The 19,605-nt window shown below is 40.9% G+C and overlaps 1 protein-coding gene across 6 annotated transcripts; it reads left to right on the forward strand.

The window, feature by feature from the left end:
- The first annotated feature begins 4,575 nt into the window (after positions 1 to 4,575).
- On the forward strand, positions 4,576 to 13,695 carry SDR42E1 (short chain dehydrogenase/reductase family 42E, member 1). 6 transcript variants are annotated; one of them, XM_072117278.1, is made up of 4 exons: positions 10,161 to 10,208; positions 10,288 to 10,480; positions 11,002 to 11,097; positions 12,296 to 13,695. In XM_072117278.1, the coding sequence occupies exons 3-4, from the start codon at positions 11,030 to 11,032 to the stop codon at positions 13,401 to 13,403; spliced, it is 1,176 nt and encodes a 391-aa protein (XP_071973379.1). In that variant the 5' UTR covers positions 10,161 to 10,208; positions 10,288 to 10,480; positions 11,002 to 11,029; the 3' UTR covers positions 13,404 to 13,695. The 6 variants fall into 6 exon arrangements, with proteins under 6 accessions (XP_071973382.1, XP_071973378.1, XP_071973377.1 ...); XM_072117281.1 differs by lacking the exons at positions 10,161 to 10,208; positions 10,288 to 10,480 and adding an exon at positions 4,576 to 4,679; XM_072117277.1 differs by lacking the exons at positions 10,161 to 10,208; positions 10,288 to 10,480 and adding an exon at positions 9,635 to 9,913.
- Positions 13,696 to 19,605: the final 5,910 nt, after the last annotated feature.

Consider the following 19,605-nt stretch of genomic DNA (forward strand, 5'->3'; position numbering starts at 1 on the left):
ATAAAACTGCATTAAAATGTTTGTTAAAGGGAACCCATCACCACACATCTCCATCATATACAGTACCTATAAGTATAGTGTAAACATGTTTTAATGATCCCTTTAAGTGTATTGCTGCAGCCCCAATTCATGAAAAATAACTTTTATTCCATCGCATTCCTGTCTGAAGATCCAGTCAACCGAGCTCCGCCACACAGTCAAGCTGCCCAGTCTCTTCTCGGGCACTCACAATCCATACCCATTCCCCAACCAACCATGTCCACCTGCTCTTTGGAGTTTTCAGGGACGCACAGCTGCCCCAACGCATCTGCTCACTTACTCACTTCTGCAATGCATTGAGGCATGTGTGATGCGTCTGTGAAAAAGGTCGGCACTGAGCTTAAGATCGAAACGGGAATGTGCCCGGAGTGAGTAAGAGAGTAAACTTGTTTCAATCACCCACTAAAGTGCTACATGTGGTGCCCGCCCTTCGCATCCCTGGGTACTCCAAAGAGGATCACGACATTGATAGTTGTAGGCTGGGTAAGGATTTTGAGTGGCCGACAGGTGACGAGGCAGCTCCCCCACCTCCTTGACAGGATCTTCAGACAGCAATGCAATATAATTAAAGTTATTTTTCACAAATGGTGGCTGCAGTAATATACATAAGTGGATCATTGGGACAGGATTACACTACACTAATAGGTACTGTTTGTGGTTTATGGCAGAGATCTGTGGTGACAGGCTCCCTTTAAAATGGAGAGAAGCTGTGTTTTTATCTTGATTTGCATCTCTATGCTTTGGCTAAGAACCTTTATGTCATGGTATGTCATTGCTAAAGCATAAACTTGTTTTTCACTTGGAATGAAATGAACTTAATATATTACTTCTAATGCACCTTGATCATTATCTTCCAGCAGGTAGGACACTACTTTTTGTGAATGCCTAGAGTACAGGGCCAATTATGGAGCGGTGAGCTGAACATTTACAATGCGTGTTGTCATATTGAAAACTATGCAGTTTTAAAACTGCAGATTTCCCTGTTGGATTCAACAGGGAAAACAGTGATGAATCTGCTACAAATCCCTGTTCTCTAAATTGTCGCATTGGCTGCTGTGATTAAATTGTCAGCCTAATAGCAGTATTATTTATGTAAAATAATGCAGGACAGATGTGAAAGACACTGAAATCAGAATTTTCTACCGTGTCCCAGAGCTTTGTTTTATTAGTCATACACAGAGAAAATAAATTCTTGATAGCAGCATTGGCGGTCTTCTAATTCCCACCTCTTAGATTAACTGGCTGCATGGGATTTGTTTTATGCCTCCAGCTAAATACTATACCAAGGTGTCCGCCACTGATATCTATTGATTCTAGTGCCGCAAACTGACCTCATTTAGCTTTAGGGGCAGTCACAAGGAGATAGCGCTAGAGTATCTGCATCTGTTAGCAGAGTAATTGACACACAAGTCACTCCAGTGTGAAATCTTCAGAGGGAAGAAGATGCTGTTATACTAAAGCAGGAATTATGATGTGGGCCGAATAGAGAAAATCTAATGCATTATGGATTATTGTCTCTTCAATGCTATAAGTGACATTTTCTATCACTATATAGAGAAATCTGTGGCATAACTAAATAATCCTATTCACAGAGGTGGGGGTGAAAACAGTAACAAGAACTGGAGGCATCTAAGTCAACGTGTTTGCCTGCTTAAAGGGTTAAAGGTCTACCTGCTCTCAACTCACCCACAAGTAACACCATCGTTGTGTAGGCACTTAAACCTTCCAGGCATACATTTCATGTATCCCAGAATACGGTTATTTTAGATAAAATTATCTTTTAATATTTGTGCAAATGAGCTTTCATATGCACCAAAAAAATTACAGAGAATATCAAAATATAATAATTAAGTCTTCCCTCAACATTATGCCACCTTTAAAAATAACACCTTACACAGCTGCACACAAAGACGTACAAAACTGTTGTCAGAAAATTTGTTTGAGGAGGCACAGAGACTTATAAACAGCCGTATTTGGATTCCCTTTCCTACAAGGGGCAAACAGCATGCAATGTCAATGAGCTGCCTCTAAAGCCAGCAGGATCTTGTAATGCATCAAAAGATGTATGGGATAAAACATTACCAATGTACAAGGCATTGGTTCGGCCTCACCTAAAATATGCAGTCCAGTTCTGGGCACCAAAAAGGATGCCCTGGAGCTGGAGAGAGTACAACAATGATAAGGGTCATGGAGGGTCTCTGTTATGAGGAAAGATTAACCGCTGCCCCCGGGTCCGGCTCCTCTTCTTGCCGGGTTCTGCCTTCCTGGCAGGACCCGGCTGTATGTAACTGAGCATGCGCGGCAAGCCAAAAGGTGGAAAATTTATGAAAGTTAAAAAAAAAAAAAAAAAAAGTGTAAATCATTTTATAATAATAATTAAATAAATAAAATAAAGTCCCATAATCTCCCCAGTTACACATAGAATGCAAATACAGTATATAAAACACAAAAACACACGAAAAATGTAAAATATTTGGTATCACCGCGTCCGTATTAATCTGTACAATAAATCTAAATCAATATTGAACCCGCTCAGTGAACGACGAAATAAAAAACTACGAAAAACTTCGTAATATACAATTTTTCATCAAACACCATCACAAAAAATGTTCTAAAAAGTGATCAAAAAAAGTTACGTTCCCTAATATGATACGACTGAATAGAACAACTCTTTTCGCAAAAAATAAGCCATCAACCAGATCTGACAACAGAAAAATACAAAAGTTGTGGCCCTGAAAAGTTGTCAATAGTAAAAACAATACGATTTTCTCCAATATTGGTTTTGCTCAGTAAAATTGAGCAAAGATGAGAAAAACTATATAAATGAGGTATCACCGCAATCATAGTGAACCAGAGACTGAACATAAAATATTATTTTTACGTTACAGTGAGCGGGGAAAAAAAGTGCTAAAAAATCCAAAATAAAAATTGATGATTTTGTTTGTGTCACCCTTGAAATAGTTAATAAAATCTCATGAATAAGCTATAGACCCCCAAAATGAATTATCTATGCATTGTATCTCACCACGCAAATAATAAGCCGTCATGTGTTCGCATTACCAAAAAAAATTAAAATTTATAGCTTGTACAATGTGACAATACAAATCTGCTGTGAATAGCGCTGCTTTAATCATATGCTCGGCCGTGCGCCCGTACAGCAGTTTACCACCACATATGGGGTATCGGTACACTTGGGAGAAATTGGGCATTAGACGTTGCAGAGCGTTTCATCATTTTATTTATTTATTATGAAACTGTCAATTTTGGCCTAAATTAATGTATTTTCCCAAAAAATCCAAAAGTTTCTAAATCGCAGGTCCATATTGTTTTAACCCATGTGAAACACTTAAAGGGTTAATAGACTTTAATTGAAGTTATTTTACATACATTGAGGGGTGAAGTTTCTATAGTGGGGTCATTTATGGGGTTTTATTATCATATAGGCCTTACAAAGTCACTTGGAAGTTGAGTTGTCCGTCAAAATGTGAGTTTTAGCAATTTTCATGAAAATGAGAAAAATCGCACCAAAAGTTCTGCACCTCATAACTTTGTAGAAAAATGACAGGATGCATAAAATATCATCTCAACATAAAGAAGACATTCCGTAAATGTTAATTATCAAGCTTTTGGGTAGTTTTATTTCCTGTCTGGAAAGCAGAACAGTTCAAACTTGGAAAATGAAGAATTTTTAGAAACTTTTGCCAAATTTTCACTTTTTTTCAGAACGAATCGCAAAACTTATAACTTAAATTTAGAACTAGCATGAAGTACAGTGTGTCACGAGAAAACATTCTCAAAATCACCTCGATATGTTAAAGTGTTCCGAAGTTATAACCAATTATCATGATACATGTCAGATTTGAAAAATCGAGTCTGGTCATTGAGCTTATCGGTGATAAGGGGTTAAAACAACTACATTTATTTAATCGAAAAAAAACAACTATAAATTTATTTATATAAATATATGAATGGTCCATACAAATAATATGGTGGAAAGTTGTTCCAAGTTAAATCAAATCAGAACTCACAAAAAACTTGACGAGCAAAATGTCACAAAAAAACGAACTCAAAAACACTTAAAAAGTTAAAGCCATCTAAAGTTGTAACCAGATAAAGTGACATGCTGGATTTCAAAAATAAGCCTTGGTCATCAAAGCACAAATGAGCTTGGCCACTAAGGGGTTAAAGTAAAACTGTAAAGTATAAACGTATGCTAAACTCTGCACTAAGCAAAAGATTTACTATTGTTAGCTACCTGGAGGTGTTTTATCTTGCCCACCAGGCTTATCTCCATTCGCCATGGGAAACCGTATTGTACGGCTAGAGATGACTTGTTGAGAGGGGCTGTAGGACCTGTAGTGATATCACAAGCATGTGACTCAAATGCTTCTGGTCATTCAAATTACAAAGAAGCTGTCTTGCATAATTCGAAAGTCCTTAGTGTTCTGGCAAAAGACCTTCAGTGATGTCACAAGCATGTGACTCATCACATGCTTCAGATTGGCCAATCACAAACATACTGTCCTGTTCTGGCTTCATTGCCCTAAGCTGATGTCACCACCTGGAAGTCTGAATCTGAATCTAATGTTAAATATACCAGATATATCTCAGGCTAGGAAGAAGCCAGCAACATGATACAGGTATGGTTGGAATTGGCCCTCTCCAGTGTGCTAAAACTATACTCAAATTTATACTAGAGCAGCCAATCAGTGATGAAAGACTTACATGGTTCAAGTAAACTTGACACTTAAGGGATTTTTCAAGCTGTTTTTGACTCTCTCCAAGCGATTCCAAACAAGAAGCTGCAATACAGGACACACACTCCATCAGTTAGGATAAACTATGACAACAATATAAGGTTAATAGCAATGGGAGTTCCAGGTTTCAGCCACCCTGTATGCTGATCTAAAAGTGCCATAGAAGTCAATGGAGCACAGGACCAGGGCTAAAATTTCCATTAAATGCCTGTTCCATTCCTGATCTAAGGATTCATTGCAGGGGTGAACAACATTTATAAATACCACCCCAGCAGCCAAATACAGCATTCAGGGCAAACAATACACTGTGTTCCAAATTATTATGCAAAAAGTGTTTAGAGGTGATAAGGTCACAATTTTTTGTCAGTTAAACTCATTGATGGTGATGTGTGTCAGGGCTCTTTACATCACTGAATAGCAATTGCAGACACCTGTGCAAATAAAGTTTGGTAGGTATGTCCAATTAAAGGCAAAACTACTTAAGAAGTCTGTCCCACATTATTAACCCTTTAACGATCTGTCACATAATAGCACATCACGGGTCGGCTGCATGGAGAAAGCTCACGGGCTGAGCCCTCTCATAGCTGGTAAGTTTACCTGCACATCGCCGCCGGGAAAGCTGCCAGCGGCTTCAAAAAGATGGCGGCACATGGGTGTCGCCATCTTGTTGGAGATTGTCGCTCCTCGTGACGTTATCAGGGAGCAGTGATCAGTTGCCATGACAGCCTCGGGTCTTCTAAAGACCCGAGGCTGTCTGGATTTAACCCATTTATTACTATGTGCTAACTGCACATTGTAAATGTATGAGGATGAAAATCCCCATTGATGCCATAGAGTAGTATGGCAGTATATGGTAGGATCAATCAGACAACCAAGGGTAAAGTACCTTAGGGGGTCTGAAAAATACTTAGTAAAAATAATAAAAAAAAAAAAAAACCTAAAAGTTCAAATCACCCCCTTTCCCTAGTGATATATATATATTAATAAACAGTAAAAATCGTAAACACATTAGATATTGCCACATCCGAAAATGCCCAAACAATAATAGCGTTTTTTCACTGTGTTTAACCCAGTAACGGGAAAGAGCGCCCAAATTTGAAAATGGCACTTTTTTGCCATTTTGAAAAATACAAAAGATTTAATAAAAAGTGATCCAAAGGTCGTGCAGCCCTAAAAGCTCAAAAGTCACACAAAATGACACCACGCACAGCTCTGTACAGCAAAGTATGAAAAAGTTATTAGCGCCAGAAGATGGCAAAATCAAAAAAAAATTTTGTAAAGGTTTTTAATTTTTGTAAATGTATGAAAACATTATAAAATCTATACAAATTTGTTATCACACCGACCCAAAGAATAAATCAGATGTATCATTTGGGGCGAACAGTGAAAGCCGTAAAAAATCCAAGCACACGAGAAAACGCCACAAATGCGGTTTTTCACCAATTTCATTGCATTTAGAATTTTTTTCCCGCTTCCCAGTTCACGGCATGGAAGAAGAAATACCGTCACTATGAAGTGCTATTTGTTACGCAGAAAACAAGCAGTCACAGAGTTCTGTGCGTGATTTTTTTTTTTTTTTTAATTAAGGGGAGTGAAAAATAGAAATGAAAAAAACAAAAAACAAAAAAACAAGAGGTCCTTAGAGGGTTAAGCAGCCTACATCTTCAGCAAAAATGGGAAAGAAAAAGGATGTGTTGGGTGCTGATAAGCAACAAATTGTGGAGTGTTTAGGGCAAGGCATGACTACAATCTACACTACAAGACACTTCATTGTGATCATCACACAATCAAGAAGTATGTAGCTGATTCACAACACACAGGTGTGTGCTGATAAGGGAAAACGAGGAGTCTTTCCAACAGGCAATTACGTCAGGAGAGCAATTGCAAAAATGCCTTGTTGACAAGTTTTTGAAGCTGCTGGTGCCTCTAACGTCCCCCGAAGTCAACAAGATGCGGGGTCCTTCAGAGGTTTGCAGCCGTGCGTAAGCCATCCTGTCCACCTCCTCTATCCACTGCACATAAGCAGGAACGGCTCCAGTGGTCAAACAATACATGAAGAGTGACTTAATAACTTGTTCACCGATGAGTGCCGTGCAACGCTCGATGGTCCAGATGGATGGAGTGGAGGATGGCTGGTTGGTGGACCCCCCATGCAAACACGGCTATGGTGCCAACAAGGAGTAATGTTTTGGGCTAGAATCACGTGGAGTGAGATTGTCGGCCCCTTAAAGGAAACCTACCACTTTAAAATGACCCTTCTGACCCACAAATACCTTAAGCTAGCTCAGGATGAGCTGATGCCGGACCATATTTTCAATTAAACCAGAAACCGCTGTATTTGTACAAAAATGATTTTCTTGTGGTAGCAAAATCTCCCTTCGGCGCTTCTGTGAGCGTCATACAGCGCGCACCCCGGACCCTGCTCGCGTCAGCGCCGCTCCCGTCGCTAATTTTGCTGTGCCCGAGAGCCGATGACGTCACCGAGCTCTCGGGCACACTAGCACATGTGCACCACCTCCTCCCGGCGCGTCGCGGCCGGATCCCATTGCGCATGCGCGAAGTCCCGAAGCCTCGTAGTATCGCAAGGCTTCGGAGAGAAGACCGTGGGGGTGAACGAACATAGTTAAAAAAACTATGCTCGCCGCTCCCACCAACGAAAGGGGGGGTTCCCTCCACTGCCACCAATGAAAATTAAAGTTTTAATGCACTTCAAGCCCCCTGACACCAATGTTTTAATGTGCCTGTGTAAATATATATATATATGTACACAGGCACATTAAAACATTCTTCTCTCTTAAAACGGTCTTCTCTCCGAAGCCTCGCGATACTACGAGGCTTCGGGACTTCATGCATGCGCTAGTGTGCCCGAGAGCTCGGTGACGTCTTCGGCTCTCGGGCACAGCAAAATTAGCGACAGAAGCGGCACTGACGAGAGCGTGATCGCGGAGCAGGGTCCGGGGTGCGCGCTGTATGACGCTCACAGAAGCGCCGAAGGGAGATTTTACTACCAGAAGAAAATCATTTTTGTACAAATACAACGGTTTCTGGTTTAATTGAAAATATGGTCCGGCATCAGCTCATCCTGAGCTAGCTTAAGGTATTTGTGGGTCAGAAGGGTCATTTTAAAGTGGTAGGTTTCCTTTAAGGATCCCTGAAGGGGTAAAGATGACCTTCATAATGTATGTGGAGTTTCTCAAACAGAACTTCCTGCCAAGAAGAAGAACCGTGCATTCCGCAGAAAGATCTTCTCATGCTGCAAATAACACATCTGCATCTCTGGCTGCTATGGGCATACAAGGGGACAAACTTATGCTGCGGCCCCCATGATTCCCTGACCTCAACCGCATTGAGAACCTCTGGAGCATCATCAAAAGGAGTGTCTATGATGACGGGAGGCGGTTCACATCTAAGCAACAGCTCTGGGAGGATATTCTGTCCTCATGCAAAACAAGTGAAGCAGAGACCATCCAAAAACTGACAGACAGTTGGACGAGAGAGTTCAGAAGCTCCTTTTGAACAAGGTGTCCTATGTGCAAATGTTACATCACCTACAGTAGAATACATTTTTTACTTGAAAACTGTTTGATTTCAGTTTGTGATAACTTGCCAATGCTTACAATGTCACAAATCACCATTTTTTTTGTTCTTAATAAAAATGAAAAGGTTGAAAACTCTGCTGTGCATAATAATTTAGACCATGCATTTTGAGTGTTTTTGTTTTAAACATACTTATCATATGCACAAAAAAACTTTGATTTTATCAGAAATAAAAGGCGCGCCTTATATATGAACAGTACTTACAGACAACAGCTGCCTTGAACTGTGCACAGGTCTGCCACCTGCTGTTCATTCTCCTTGTAATCAGGTGCGCCTTATATATGAACCTAGATAGTTTAGCAGGCATTTATTGAAGGAACGCCTTATAGTCCGAAAAATACGGTAGTTGATGACTGAAAAATTACAATGACTGCAATTCATATAGGTGATTTAGGAAAATATGAGAAAATATTATTTGGATAATAATTTAGAACACAGTGTAATAGTGCAAACCCCAAAGCAGACAATAATGGTACTGGAGACCATATAGCAGGCTTTAGACAGACCTGTCACCAGGAATGTGACTTTTAGCTAGCGGCAGGTTCCAATAGCCTACGCCAGTGGTGGCTAACCTATGGCACTGGTGGCACTCAGTACCCTTTCTGTGGGCACCCAGGCCTTCACCAGAGATGACACCAGGTATCTTCCTGCAGTCCCAGACAGCCCAGGACTTGCTGTGTACAGATCTATTTTAAAGTGACAGCGCTACCTGGGACCACTGGAGGAGTGGGAAGGTGTGGACAGATCTGGATTATCATTGTAGCTCATGGTCCGACCCCAGACAATACTTCCTGTTTATGGGACCCTGGAGGGATCTGGTATCAATGAAAGCTGTGACAGAGAAGGGAGTATAAATCACAACTGAAATTTCTGTATTGGCACTTTGCAATAAATAAGTGGGTCCTGGTTGTAGTTTGGGCACTCAGTCTCTAAAAGGTTCGCCATTACTGGCCTATGCTATGCTGATTTTAAAAATGCCTTTGTCATCATTCTGAATCATTTCAGTACTTTATACAAGTTTAATTTACATCACTTGGCTCCTGGGTCAGCAGCATGTGGTGAGCCCCCAGAGAGGGGCAGCTGCAGCCTGTGTATACCTGCGTCTCCTCATGTATTCTTCCTCTCCTGCTTAATGCACAGGACAGAATCTGGGGAGGAGAGGAGACTTACACAAGCTGCAGCTGCCCCCCAACTCTGGTTGCTATAAGCAACACCTCAGCTATCTGCCAGCGCCCACTACATGCACGATCCCTGGCCCCGCTCCCGCGCTGTGACTGTGTAATACATAGTACAAGTACCGAGACTCGTATTGACGCCGCTCAGCGCCTCCAACACGGACTTCACCTCCCCAGGTTTCAGTTTCCCCGCCATAGTGTCCCGTCGTGGTCACGTGTTCTTACGTCACAACGTACGTCCTCTCGGCTTCCGTGTATTCCCCGGCAACGCTGGGAAGCTTCAGCCGGGAACTGTCAAAGGCAGTGACTGAGAGAGAGAAGCGAGGAGAAGGCGGCCGGGGAAAGGTAACACATGTCTTCATCCCCGCACAGGACAGCGTGACGTCACACAAGTAGAGTGACGTCATATGTGGATAGGGCACGTCCATAGAGTCGTGTATACTTATAAGAGGTGCGGTACATCGCTTTATATGGGTCACTTTTATCCAGCGTCACAATAAATTGTAGACTTTTAAGTGATTGTTACCTACCAATTTCTGCGCTGGATTTGTCCTGTTAGAAGCATCGGTGATGTACAGTGACATCAGTACGCCACGACACAACCATCTAGAATCAACTTTTTGGGGAGCTCCTATTCATAGTAGGTTTCCCTTTGTGTGTGGTCATGAGCACTCCCTTTAATTCTGTCATGGGACTGAGCCCTGTTGTCTTTTGTAAAGGAGAACTCCAGACAAGATTTCTCCAGGCGTTAAAGGGGTTGTCCAAGACCTATATATGTTATTTATGAGCGCCAGGTGGTGTCAAAATAACACCTTTCACACCGCCCTCCAGTCTAACACCCACAGACCTGCATAGGCTACACGTTGTAGTGCCCATTCACTACAGCCTGATGCTGCTGGTGTAAGGACACAGGTAATAAGTAAAACAATATTTATACTGCGCAAGAAAAATGTCTGTGTTTTGTGTTTGCTACACAGAAAGGGAATCTATAAATAAGTGTATGATGGCTGGACACTCCACCATTGATGTCCTTGTCCCCTCACCGACAACCCCCCCCCCCCCCATGCACATTACACTTTATCAATATTCTGTCTGTAGAGTGAAAATACACACCTGGTGACCTCTGGACTTTCGTTACAATATTTAGTTATCACCTATAACACTTTGAGCGCACCCATGATCTCACATTGAGAATTCATGTCTGTGATCCTACAACATGGGTCTATAGAGTGATATGAATATCAGATTATAAATATGGCCATATGCATGAAAGAAGCAAATCCTGTTGAACTATAGGATGGATCTTGTGATCCAGTATTGATCATCTCATTGTAAGGCCAGGGTCACATCATATTAGAACCTGTATGAGGAAACTTATCACGTTGGTGTTTATAATTCCCTTTTCTTCTATCCTAATTTTCTCCTTTACATAGATTACCTGATCTTGTGCCAAACGGAAAGATGGCTGTTTCACCGTCTCTGAAGGAAACGTTTGTCATCACTGGAGGTGGCGGTTACTTTGGACACAGGTTGGTTCTGCGGTATAATTAATAATGTTTCATAATTATGGAAAGTCTATTAATAATCTATTTAATTATTCAATTCCAATGGGAATACTTTGACTAATGAGGACTAATTGCATCTTCCGGAGAAGCCAAATTCCATTATTAATTAGATTACGTTAATAGGTTTTGCCGTTCTGGGTTTAATAAATATTCTGCCATTAAACCCTTTCACTAATAATATATGAGCTTGTGTTGAAGGTTCATTTAAAGTGACAGTGCTCTCAAAACTAATATAGTCTTATATACTGTAGTTTTTATTAATTGTGTCATATTATATGTTATTCTTGGTAGTTAGATTAATGGGGCAAGACCACACAGCTATAAGAGTGTTTGTCTCAGATATGCTGACCTGTAGCCATCTGTATTATCTATTGATCGTCGCCATGAACTATGCTCTCCATATAACAGTGAAAGCCGAGCACATTCACCATAACACGTGAGCGCTAAAGGTGCAGCCTGCACTTGTGAACAGCTCATACAGTACTTCTCTTCGCCATCTTCCTATCTGGATTGTCTTTGTTTATTAAAAATTTCTTCTTATATGCAGGTAGTTTTCTGTAGGTCAGGCATGTACCAAACCTGATCAAGGGGTCCTTTTTAGTCATGTTCGCTTTACCTCTACCAATCAGCCCTACTATGCTGTAACATTTGACAAAAAAGGGTATTTTTATCCACTGATATACCTTAATGCATCACTGATTTGGTGTCCCAAAGTGCCCTGTACCTTTTCCTTCCATGTCAGTAACAAAACAAAAAATACAAACCTACTGAGGTATACAAACTTGCCTCAGTCCGGAGCCTTTGGTGCCCATGCAGTGCTACCATAGGTATAGCACATGCACTACGTGGAGAGCACCAAAGATGAGTCTGATTCCCCTTATTAGATTAATTTCTAGGTAAATATGAAGGTCTTTTTTTTTTTTTTAATAGCAGTGACTAAGAGCTGTGAGGCGTTGATCTGGAACACTAAACCACAGGACTGTAGTTGGTTTATTGTCCCAAATGACCCTAGCACATTCCCTTCAGGATTATTACATTCAGGGGCTGACTTTAATGTTTTTTTTTTCATATGAATTATGATTGTTATAGTGGAAATACTGTTTGGAAGAGTGTAAGATAATAAATTGAATACAAAATCACGGTGCCTGTTTCCGGTTTCTAGGTTAGGCTGTACACTACACCAGCTGGGTGTCAGTGTGGTTCTTTTTGATATACGGAAACCAGCAGAAGGTCTTCCTGATGGAATCCAGTTCATACAGGGTGATATCCGCTCCCTGCCTGCAGTGGAGGAAGCTTTTGCTGGTGCTTCCTGCATTATCCATACAGCTTCTTATGGAATGTCTGGAAGAGAACAACTTCAGACTCAGCTCACAGAAGAAGTCAATGTCAAGGGCACAGAGAATGTCATCCAGGCCTGCAAAAATAAAAGCATTCCACGGATAGTCTACACCAGCACATTTAATGTGGTTTTTGGTGGGCAGTGCATTAAAAATGGCAATGAGTCAATACCATATCTACCTCTGCATCGCCATGCTGACAACTACTCCCGCACCAAAGCCATTGCTGAGAACAGAGTGCTGAAAAGTAATGGGCAACCACTGGCAAATAAAAGTGGATATTTAAGGACCTGTGCTCTCAGGTCTGCTGGCATCTATGGTCCCGGAGAGCAAAGACACCTTCCAAGGATCATCAGTAACGTTGATCGAGGGTTGTTTATATTCTCTTATGGGGATCGGAATAATCTGGTGCAGTTTGTTCATGTTGATAATCTTGCTTCTGCTCATATTCTAGCTGCCAAAGGACTTACAGAGGAGAAGAGCTATATAGCTGCTGGCCAGGCATACTTCATAGCGGATGCCAACCCAATCGATAACTTTCAGTTCTTCCGACCCTTCATTGAAGGCCTTGGATACAAGTTTCCATCTTTTCGGGTTCCTCTCTTTTTTATATATTTTATGTCCTACCTCACTGAATGGTTACACTTCCTTATCAGACCCATCTGTAACTTCCAGCCATTATTGACCCGCGCTGAGGTGTACAAAACAGGGGTCACTCACTATTTCAGCATTGACAAAGCCAAAAAAGAGCTAGAATATGAGCCCAAGTCCTATACTATGCAGGAAGTTGTAGAATGGTACAAAACAAGGGGTTATGGGAAGAAAGTCAAAAAGGGTAAAAGCTACAACATCATTTGGGATGTGGTGGTATTTGTCCTGATGGTTGTGGTGGTGCTTGCTTGGGTTCCTAGAGTAGTGGGTTTAGCCTTATAGATGCCAAACTAATGTTAGAGAATTCTGTTATGTACATAGATATCCAATAACTTTCAAACACCTATCGTGTACTGGTTATGTTATACTACAGCCACATCCAGAACTGCTGTTTTCTACTGACGCCTGCACTGTGTCTGGTACTTTGCATAGTCTCCTGTGACTGATGTGCCTCGGGTAACCCATACCTTTTCTCAGGGAATAAGTGAGTAGTTAGAGCCCAAACTTGGTATAATGGTTCAGGTATAACAAGAGCATATAAAAAAAAAAAAAAATAGGAATGATGAATGTGCACGGCAAGTATAACGTGTTATCTCTCCTAGCAGTAAGTTTTTAGTTTTAGTAAATTTGAAGCAACAATTCTGGGGCATCTTTTTCTCAAAATTAACTTTACTCCTCCTGGAAATGAATGAACACGCAGAAACCATTTTCCTAGCCATAGTACATTCCTAGTGTCACCACTGACTGGTTATTTTAAGACACTGGAGGAATAATAAAGGAATAGAATCACACAATGGGTGGCATTTATTATGAATATGTCCCAATTCCTGGCGTACCCTTTTGCTACTTTTCAAAAGACCTGTCATGAGGACCTGTCATCTGAAATAATCCCTGTAGTAAAGTAAAGTAAAGTAAGCAGCTCCCTCACCCCACCCCAGTAATGGCAGTGTTATATATTTAGTTTTATCGGAACATACCAATAAAGCTTGCAAACACTGCACTACAGAGCCCTCTGATCACCAGACCAAGCTTACAGCAGCCCAACGTATTCATTAGAGGGCGGTCCGAGGAGGCGGTGACTGCAGCTTGAAGCCTGGCAGTCCCCGCCGACCTATGGTGTGGGAGGGGATGTCCGGGAAGAAGCAGAGAAGAGGAGAGGGGAGTTTCATGGGGTAAGCAGCTCCTAGAAGGCTTATTCTGGGTGACAGGTCCTCTTTAAATATTTGTCTTTTGAAACTTCAGCTTGGCATTCTATAGGGTTTTTGTTGTGGGCACACTATGCCATTCTCCTACTTCACCTACTTTATTAATCAGATTTTCCTTAAAATATATAGAGACAGAGAACATTTTTTGCTGTAATGGATCTAAGGATTATCAATAAAGCTTCATTACAGACACTTTAGAGCTGATCATTTCAGCCGGGGACTATATTAAAGCCTCCAGAGTGCATAATATGATTTTATATATATTGACATACAGCTGTCTCCCCTTTCTCTATAAAGAGAACCTGTCAGGGTAGTTTGAAACACTACAGCACACAAATGTTCTGATAGACCGATAATGTCCTGAGTCGCTCAATATGGGCACTGTCGAGGGCCCCATTTAAAACATGGGCATACAGACTCTTCTTCATGGGCACAGTGAAGCGGAGTTGTACTTTTCCATCGTTATTCATGCACCAGAGAGAAGTCTGATGGCTCATCAGTCACATCTAGTGACAAGTTACAGTGTTTCCTGTGGTTCTTTTTTACACTTGGCCCTAAATAGCACTCATGTAAAGAGCAACTGTAAAATTTTGTGTAACTGGTTGCCTTTAATCTCTCCTGTGGCTTCTTGTAATTGGAACAAGCCTGGTGTGAACTCTAGTTGGTGCATAGGGTTTATTTTTATAAAAGTTAATTTCATCATGTAACGTTTCTCTTTTCTCATCAAGGCTCTTTACCCCAACACTCCCCCCTACAAGCATGGAGATGTCAGTCTGAGATTTGTACCACAGTGACCCCCTGTGATCCATATATATACAGCCATGTCCCTCCATTAACCATAGGTTATCATAGCCTCCATTAAATGTGTCTCTGCTGGATCAAATAGCATAGTTCACTTACCTTACCTTCTTTTGGAGTATGCTGAGGGTGCAGTCACACGTTGCAGTTAAAACTGCATCGCAATTAGTTTTGAGGTGGTTTTAGGTGCAGTTTTGTCAATTTCACAGGTGAAAAACATGAACTGAATGGGTGAATTTGATTTTGAGGGTGCGTTCAAACGTTGCAGTTGAAACTGCATCGCAATCAGCTTTGAGGTGGTTTTAGGTGCAGTTTTGTCAATTTAACAGGTGAAAGACAAGAACTGAATGGGTGAATGACATTTGTGAAGTCGGTTTCCCCTTCAAAATCAAATTCACCCATTCAGTTCATGTCTTTCACCTGTTCAATTGACAAAACTGCACCTAAAACCACCTCAAAGCTGATTGCGATGCAGTTTCAACTGCAACGTGTGAACACACCCTGAAGGAGAAAGCTGTTCCACAAATTGCATTCACCTGCTGATTTGATGGCTTTCACTTGTTAAAATAAGTAATACCACCTAAAACCAACCCAAAACTAATTGCAATGCAGTTTTAACTGCAATGTGTGACCGCACTATGACAAATGTTGTCAACAAATTAACTACATATTAGTAAAAGGTGCTATTTCTAGTAACCATAATTACATGGGCATGTCTTATTTATTTCTATATGACAGTTCATTAAAATTAGACCCGGTCTTAGTATGAAAACCACTTAGATTAGTTCACCTACAGCATTTTTAGTAAAAATCTGATTAATAGAGCAGCCAGAGAATTGTGTATTTTAGTAGTGCCTTGTGTATTCCCTTTTTAGTGCAGAAGCTTGGTTTTGAGTTGACGATCAGAAATTTTAATTCCAATAACAGGGGTTGGTTTGGTTCATGTTCCACATCGTCAATTTATCTCCATGGGATTCATCTTTCACATAAATCATTCAGTACTTGTTTATGAAGTGATCCATTATTATTTAGGGTTCTTTTTGTCTCTCCTCTGCAATATGTTTCATGTGCTGCTACATATTCAGCTAGGTAAAATAAAAAAGGTTACCATTTTCTTTTCTGTAGGTTATTCTCTCCTATAAAGGGAAAATGTCAGGCACACTAAAAAAAGGGACACATGCCAGGTCCAGATATGTATTCTTTCTTTCTTTGCCTGGTTGCTTATAGATTTTATAAATGAGAAACATAACTGTCCATTACATTGCCTTATGTTTCACATTGAAGTCTTATTAATACCATGAGATGACACTACACAGCATTAACTCCTTAGTTTCTTTCTTGTATATCTCTGGAATTTACTTCAGTATTTGACATTAGTTAGACATTCTATATACTTTATACATTTCTACTTCAGGTGAATTGGAGCTACAGAGCCTTGTGATAGTATTTGGCCCCTTAGACTTTTCTACCTTTTGCCACTTTTCAGGCTTCAAACATAAAGATATAAAACTGTAAAAAAATTTTTGGTGAAGAATCAACAATGAGTGGGACACAATTGTGAAGTGGAAAGAAATTTATTGGATATTTTAAACTTTTGTAAAAAAAAATAACAAACTGAAAAGTGGGGCGTTCAATATTATTCTGCCCCCTTAAGTTAACATTTTGTATCACCACCTTTTGCTGCGATTAGAGTGTCATTTAGGACAACGTTGGATTATTCAGAGATTGTCAATGAACTTCTGGAGTGAGTTTGCTGCACTGAAAGTAAAGGGGCTGAATAATATTGCACCCGACTTTTCAGTTTGTTATTTTTTACAAAAGTTTAAAATATCCAATAAATTTTGTTCCACTTCACAATTGTGTCCCACATGTTGCTGATTCTTCTTTATGATTGAAGCCTGAAATGTGGCAAAAGGTAGAAAAGTTCAAGGGGGCCGAATACTTTTGCAAGGCTCTGTATATAAACGCATAGGATTAGGCCAACTAGTGGTGGCCAAAGGTCTGTGAAATGCATTGTGGTTAGTATAATGTACCTGCTCTTTACTGTACATGTCTGCTTACTAGTTTCTACAATGTAAAATTACCTCAAACACTTAGAACATTTTAGTAAATCTGTTTCTGTTTGCATAGTCCCAGAATTAACTGCCTTTCTTTTCTGCATTTTGTTTTAAGCTATTAAACAGGTTTCACTGTTGAATGGACTGTAACCTATAATTCTGCATTATAAATGTCTCTCGGGTTCATGGCACAATTTTCATAAAACTTCCTAAAATAAAGTTGTTATATTGTTAATGAAAACCAGTTTGGTCTATTTTTGTCACTATACTGCTTGTTTCACCTGCTAATATTTAGCATCGGTGCCCCGATGCTTGGAGCGGCTCCCCTTCTGTCTTCTCTATGAGGTATTAGCCTGCAAAGATGCGTCCTTGCGATCTGCCAACCGGCACACACTAAGACATCATCAGTGGCAACACCACTGCATCATAGTTTGCACCAGCTGGCAGATCGCGTGGATGTGTCTCTGTTGGCTGTTATAGCAGAGAGAAGAAAGAAGAGGACTGGAGCATCAGGGAGCCGCATCAAGCATCGGGACCGCCCGAAGGTGAGTATGTAAGTTTGGGGGTTTTTTTATGTGCTTGGCAAACTGCCCGCTGGCTGGCTACTTAAGGGGGCTGGATGGCTATATACTGGGAATCTGTGACTAATGCATTTCCCACCCTATGCTTATACTTGAGTCAATAGGTTTTTGGTGGTAAAATTAGGGGTCTCGGCTTATACTTGAGTATAGACTCACCGGCCACTTTATTAGGTACACCATGCTAATCACGGGTTGGACCCCCTTTTGCCTTCAGAACTGCCTCAATTCTCCGTGGCATAGATTCAACAAGGTGCTGGAAGCATTCCTCAGAGATTTTGGTCCATATTGACATGATGGCATCACACAGTTGCAGCAGATTTGTCGGCTGCACATCCATGATGCGAATCTCCCGTTCCACCACATCCCAAAGATGCTCTATTGGATTGAGATCTGGTGACTGTGGAGGCCATTTGAGTACAGTGAACTCATTGTCATGTTCAAGAAAGCAGTCTGAGATGATTCCAGCTTTATGACATGGAGCATTATCCTGCTGAAAGTAGCCATCAGATGTTGGGTACATTGTGGTCATAAAGGGATGGACATGGTCAGCAACATAGGTAGGCTATGGTGTTGCAACGATGCTCAATTGGTACCAAGGGGCCCAAAGAGTGCCAAGAAAATATTCCCCACACCATGACACCACCACCACCAGCCTGAACCGTTGATACAAGGCAGGATGGATCCATGCTTTCATGTTGTTGATACCAAATTCTGACCCTACCATCCGAATGTCGCAGCAGAAATCGAGACTCATCAGACCAGGCAACGTTTTCCAATCTTCTACTGTCCAATTTCGATGAGCTTGGGCAAATTGTAGCCTCAGTTTCCTGTTCTTAGCTGAAAGGAGTGGCACCTGCTGTAGGTGTGGTGTGGTCTTCTGCTGCTGTAGCCCATCTGCCTCAAAGTTTGCGTTCAGAGATGCTCTTCTGCCTACCTTGGTTGTAACGGGTGGCAATTTGAGTCACTGTTGCCTTTCTATCAGCTCGAACCAGTCTGCCCATTCTCCTCTGACCTCTGGCATCAACAAGGCATTTCTGCCCACAGAACTGCCGCTCACTGGATGTTTTTTCTTTTTTGGACCATTCTCTGTAAACCCTAGAGATGGTTGTGCGTGAAAATCCCAGTAGATCAGCAGTTTCTGAAATACTCAGACCAGCCCTTCTGGCACCAACAACCATGCCACGTTCAAAGGCACTCAAATCACCTTTCTTCCCCATACTGATGCTCGGTTTGAACTGCAGGAGATTGTCTTGACCATGTCTACATGCCTAAATGCACTGAGTTGCCGCCATGTGATTGGCTGATTAGAAATTAAGTGTTAACGAGCAGTTGGACAGGTGTACCTAATAAAGTGGCCGGTGAGTGTATATGGTAACTTATTTCCTCTCTGCACAATTACCAATGCACAGGTTACTGACCATGCCTACAACATTCTCCTGTAGAAGTCATAATCCTCTTTTGTCTACAATTTCCCACATGGCTGTATCTCTCAATGTGCAACATGGGCAAGATGGCTTCATTATAATCATATAAGGAAAAACCTAATGTTCTAAAATAAGATTAGAAAGAAAAGAGTACTTAACAGGGTCTGGTTTTAATAACTAAAATCTCATATACGCAATACGTTCCCTTTTAAAAGCTTTATTGACAAACCACAAGGCAAACTTGTGTGTGATATATATTAGTATAATCCCTGCAAACCCTTTTAAAAAGCAACAATGTTGAACCAGTCCCTCGACTCCTGCTTTACAAAAGTTGCCCAAAATATTCAACAATGTTAAATTAAACCTTAATTTTCATGGTCTTGTATGTGCACATTTATACATTTGGCTTTATAAAGTCA

This window comes from Engystomops pustulosus, chromosome 7 (assembly GCF_040894005.1).
Source record: "Engystomops pustulosus chromosome 7, aEngPut4.maternal, whole genome shotgun sequence".
Classification (NCBI taxonomy): Eukaryota; Metazoa; Chordata; class Amphibia; order Anura; family Leptodactylidae; genus Engystomops; species Engystomops pustulosus.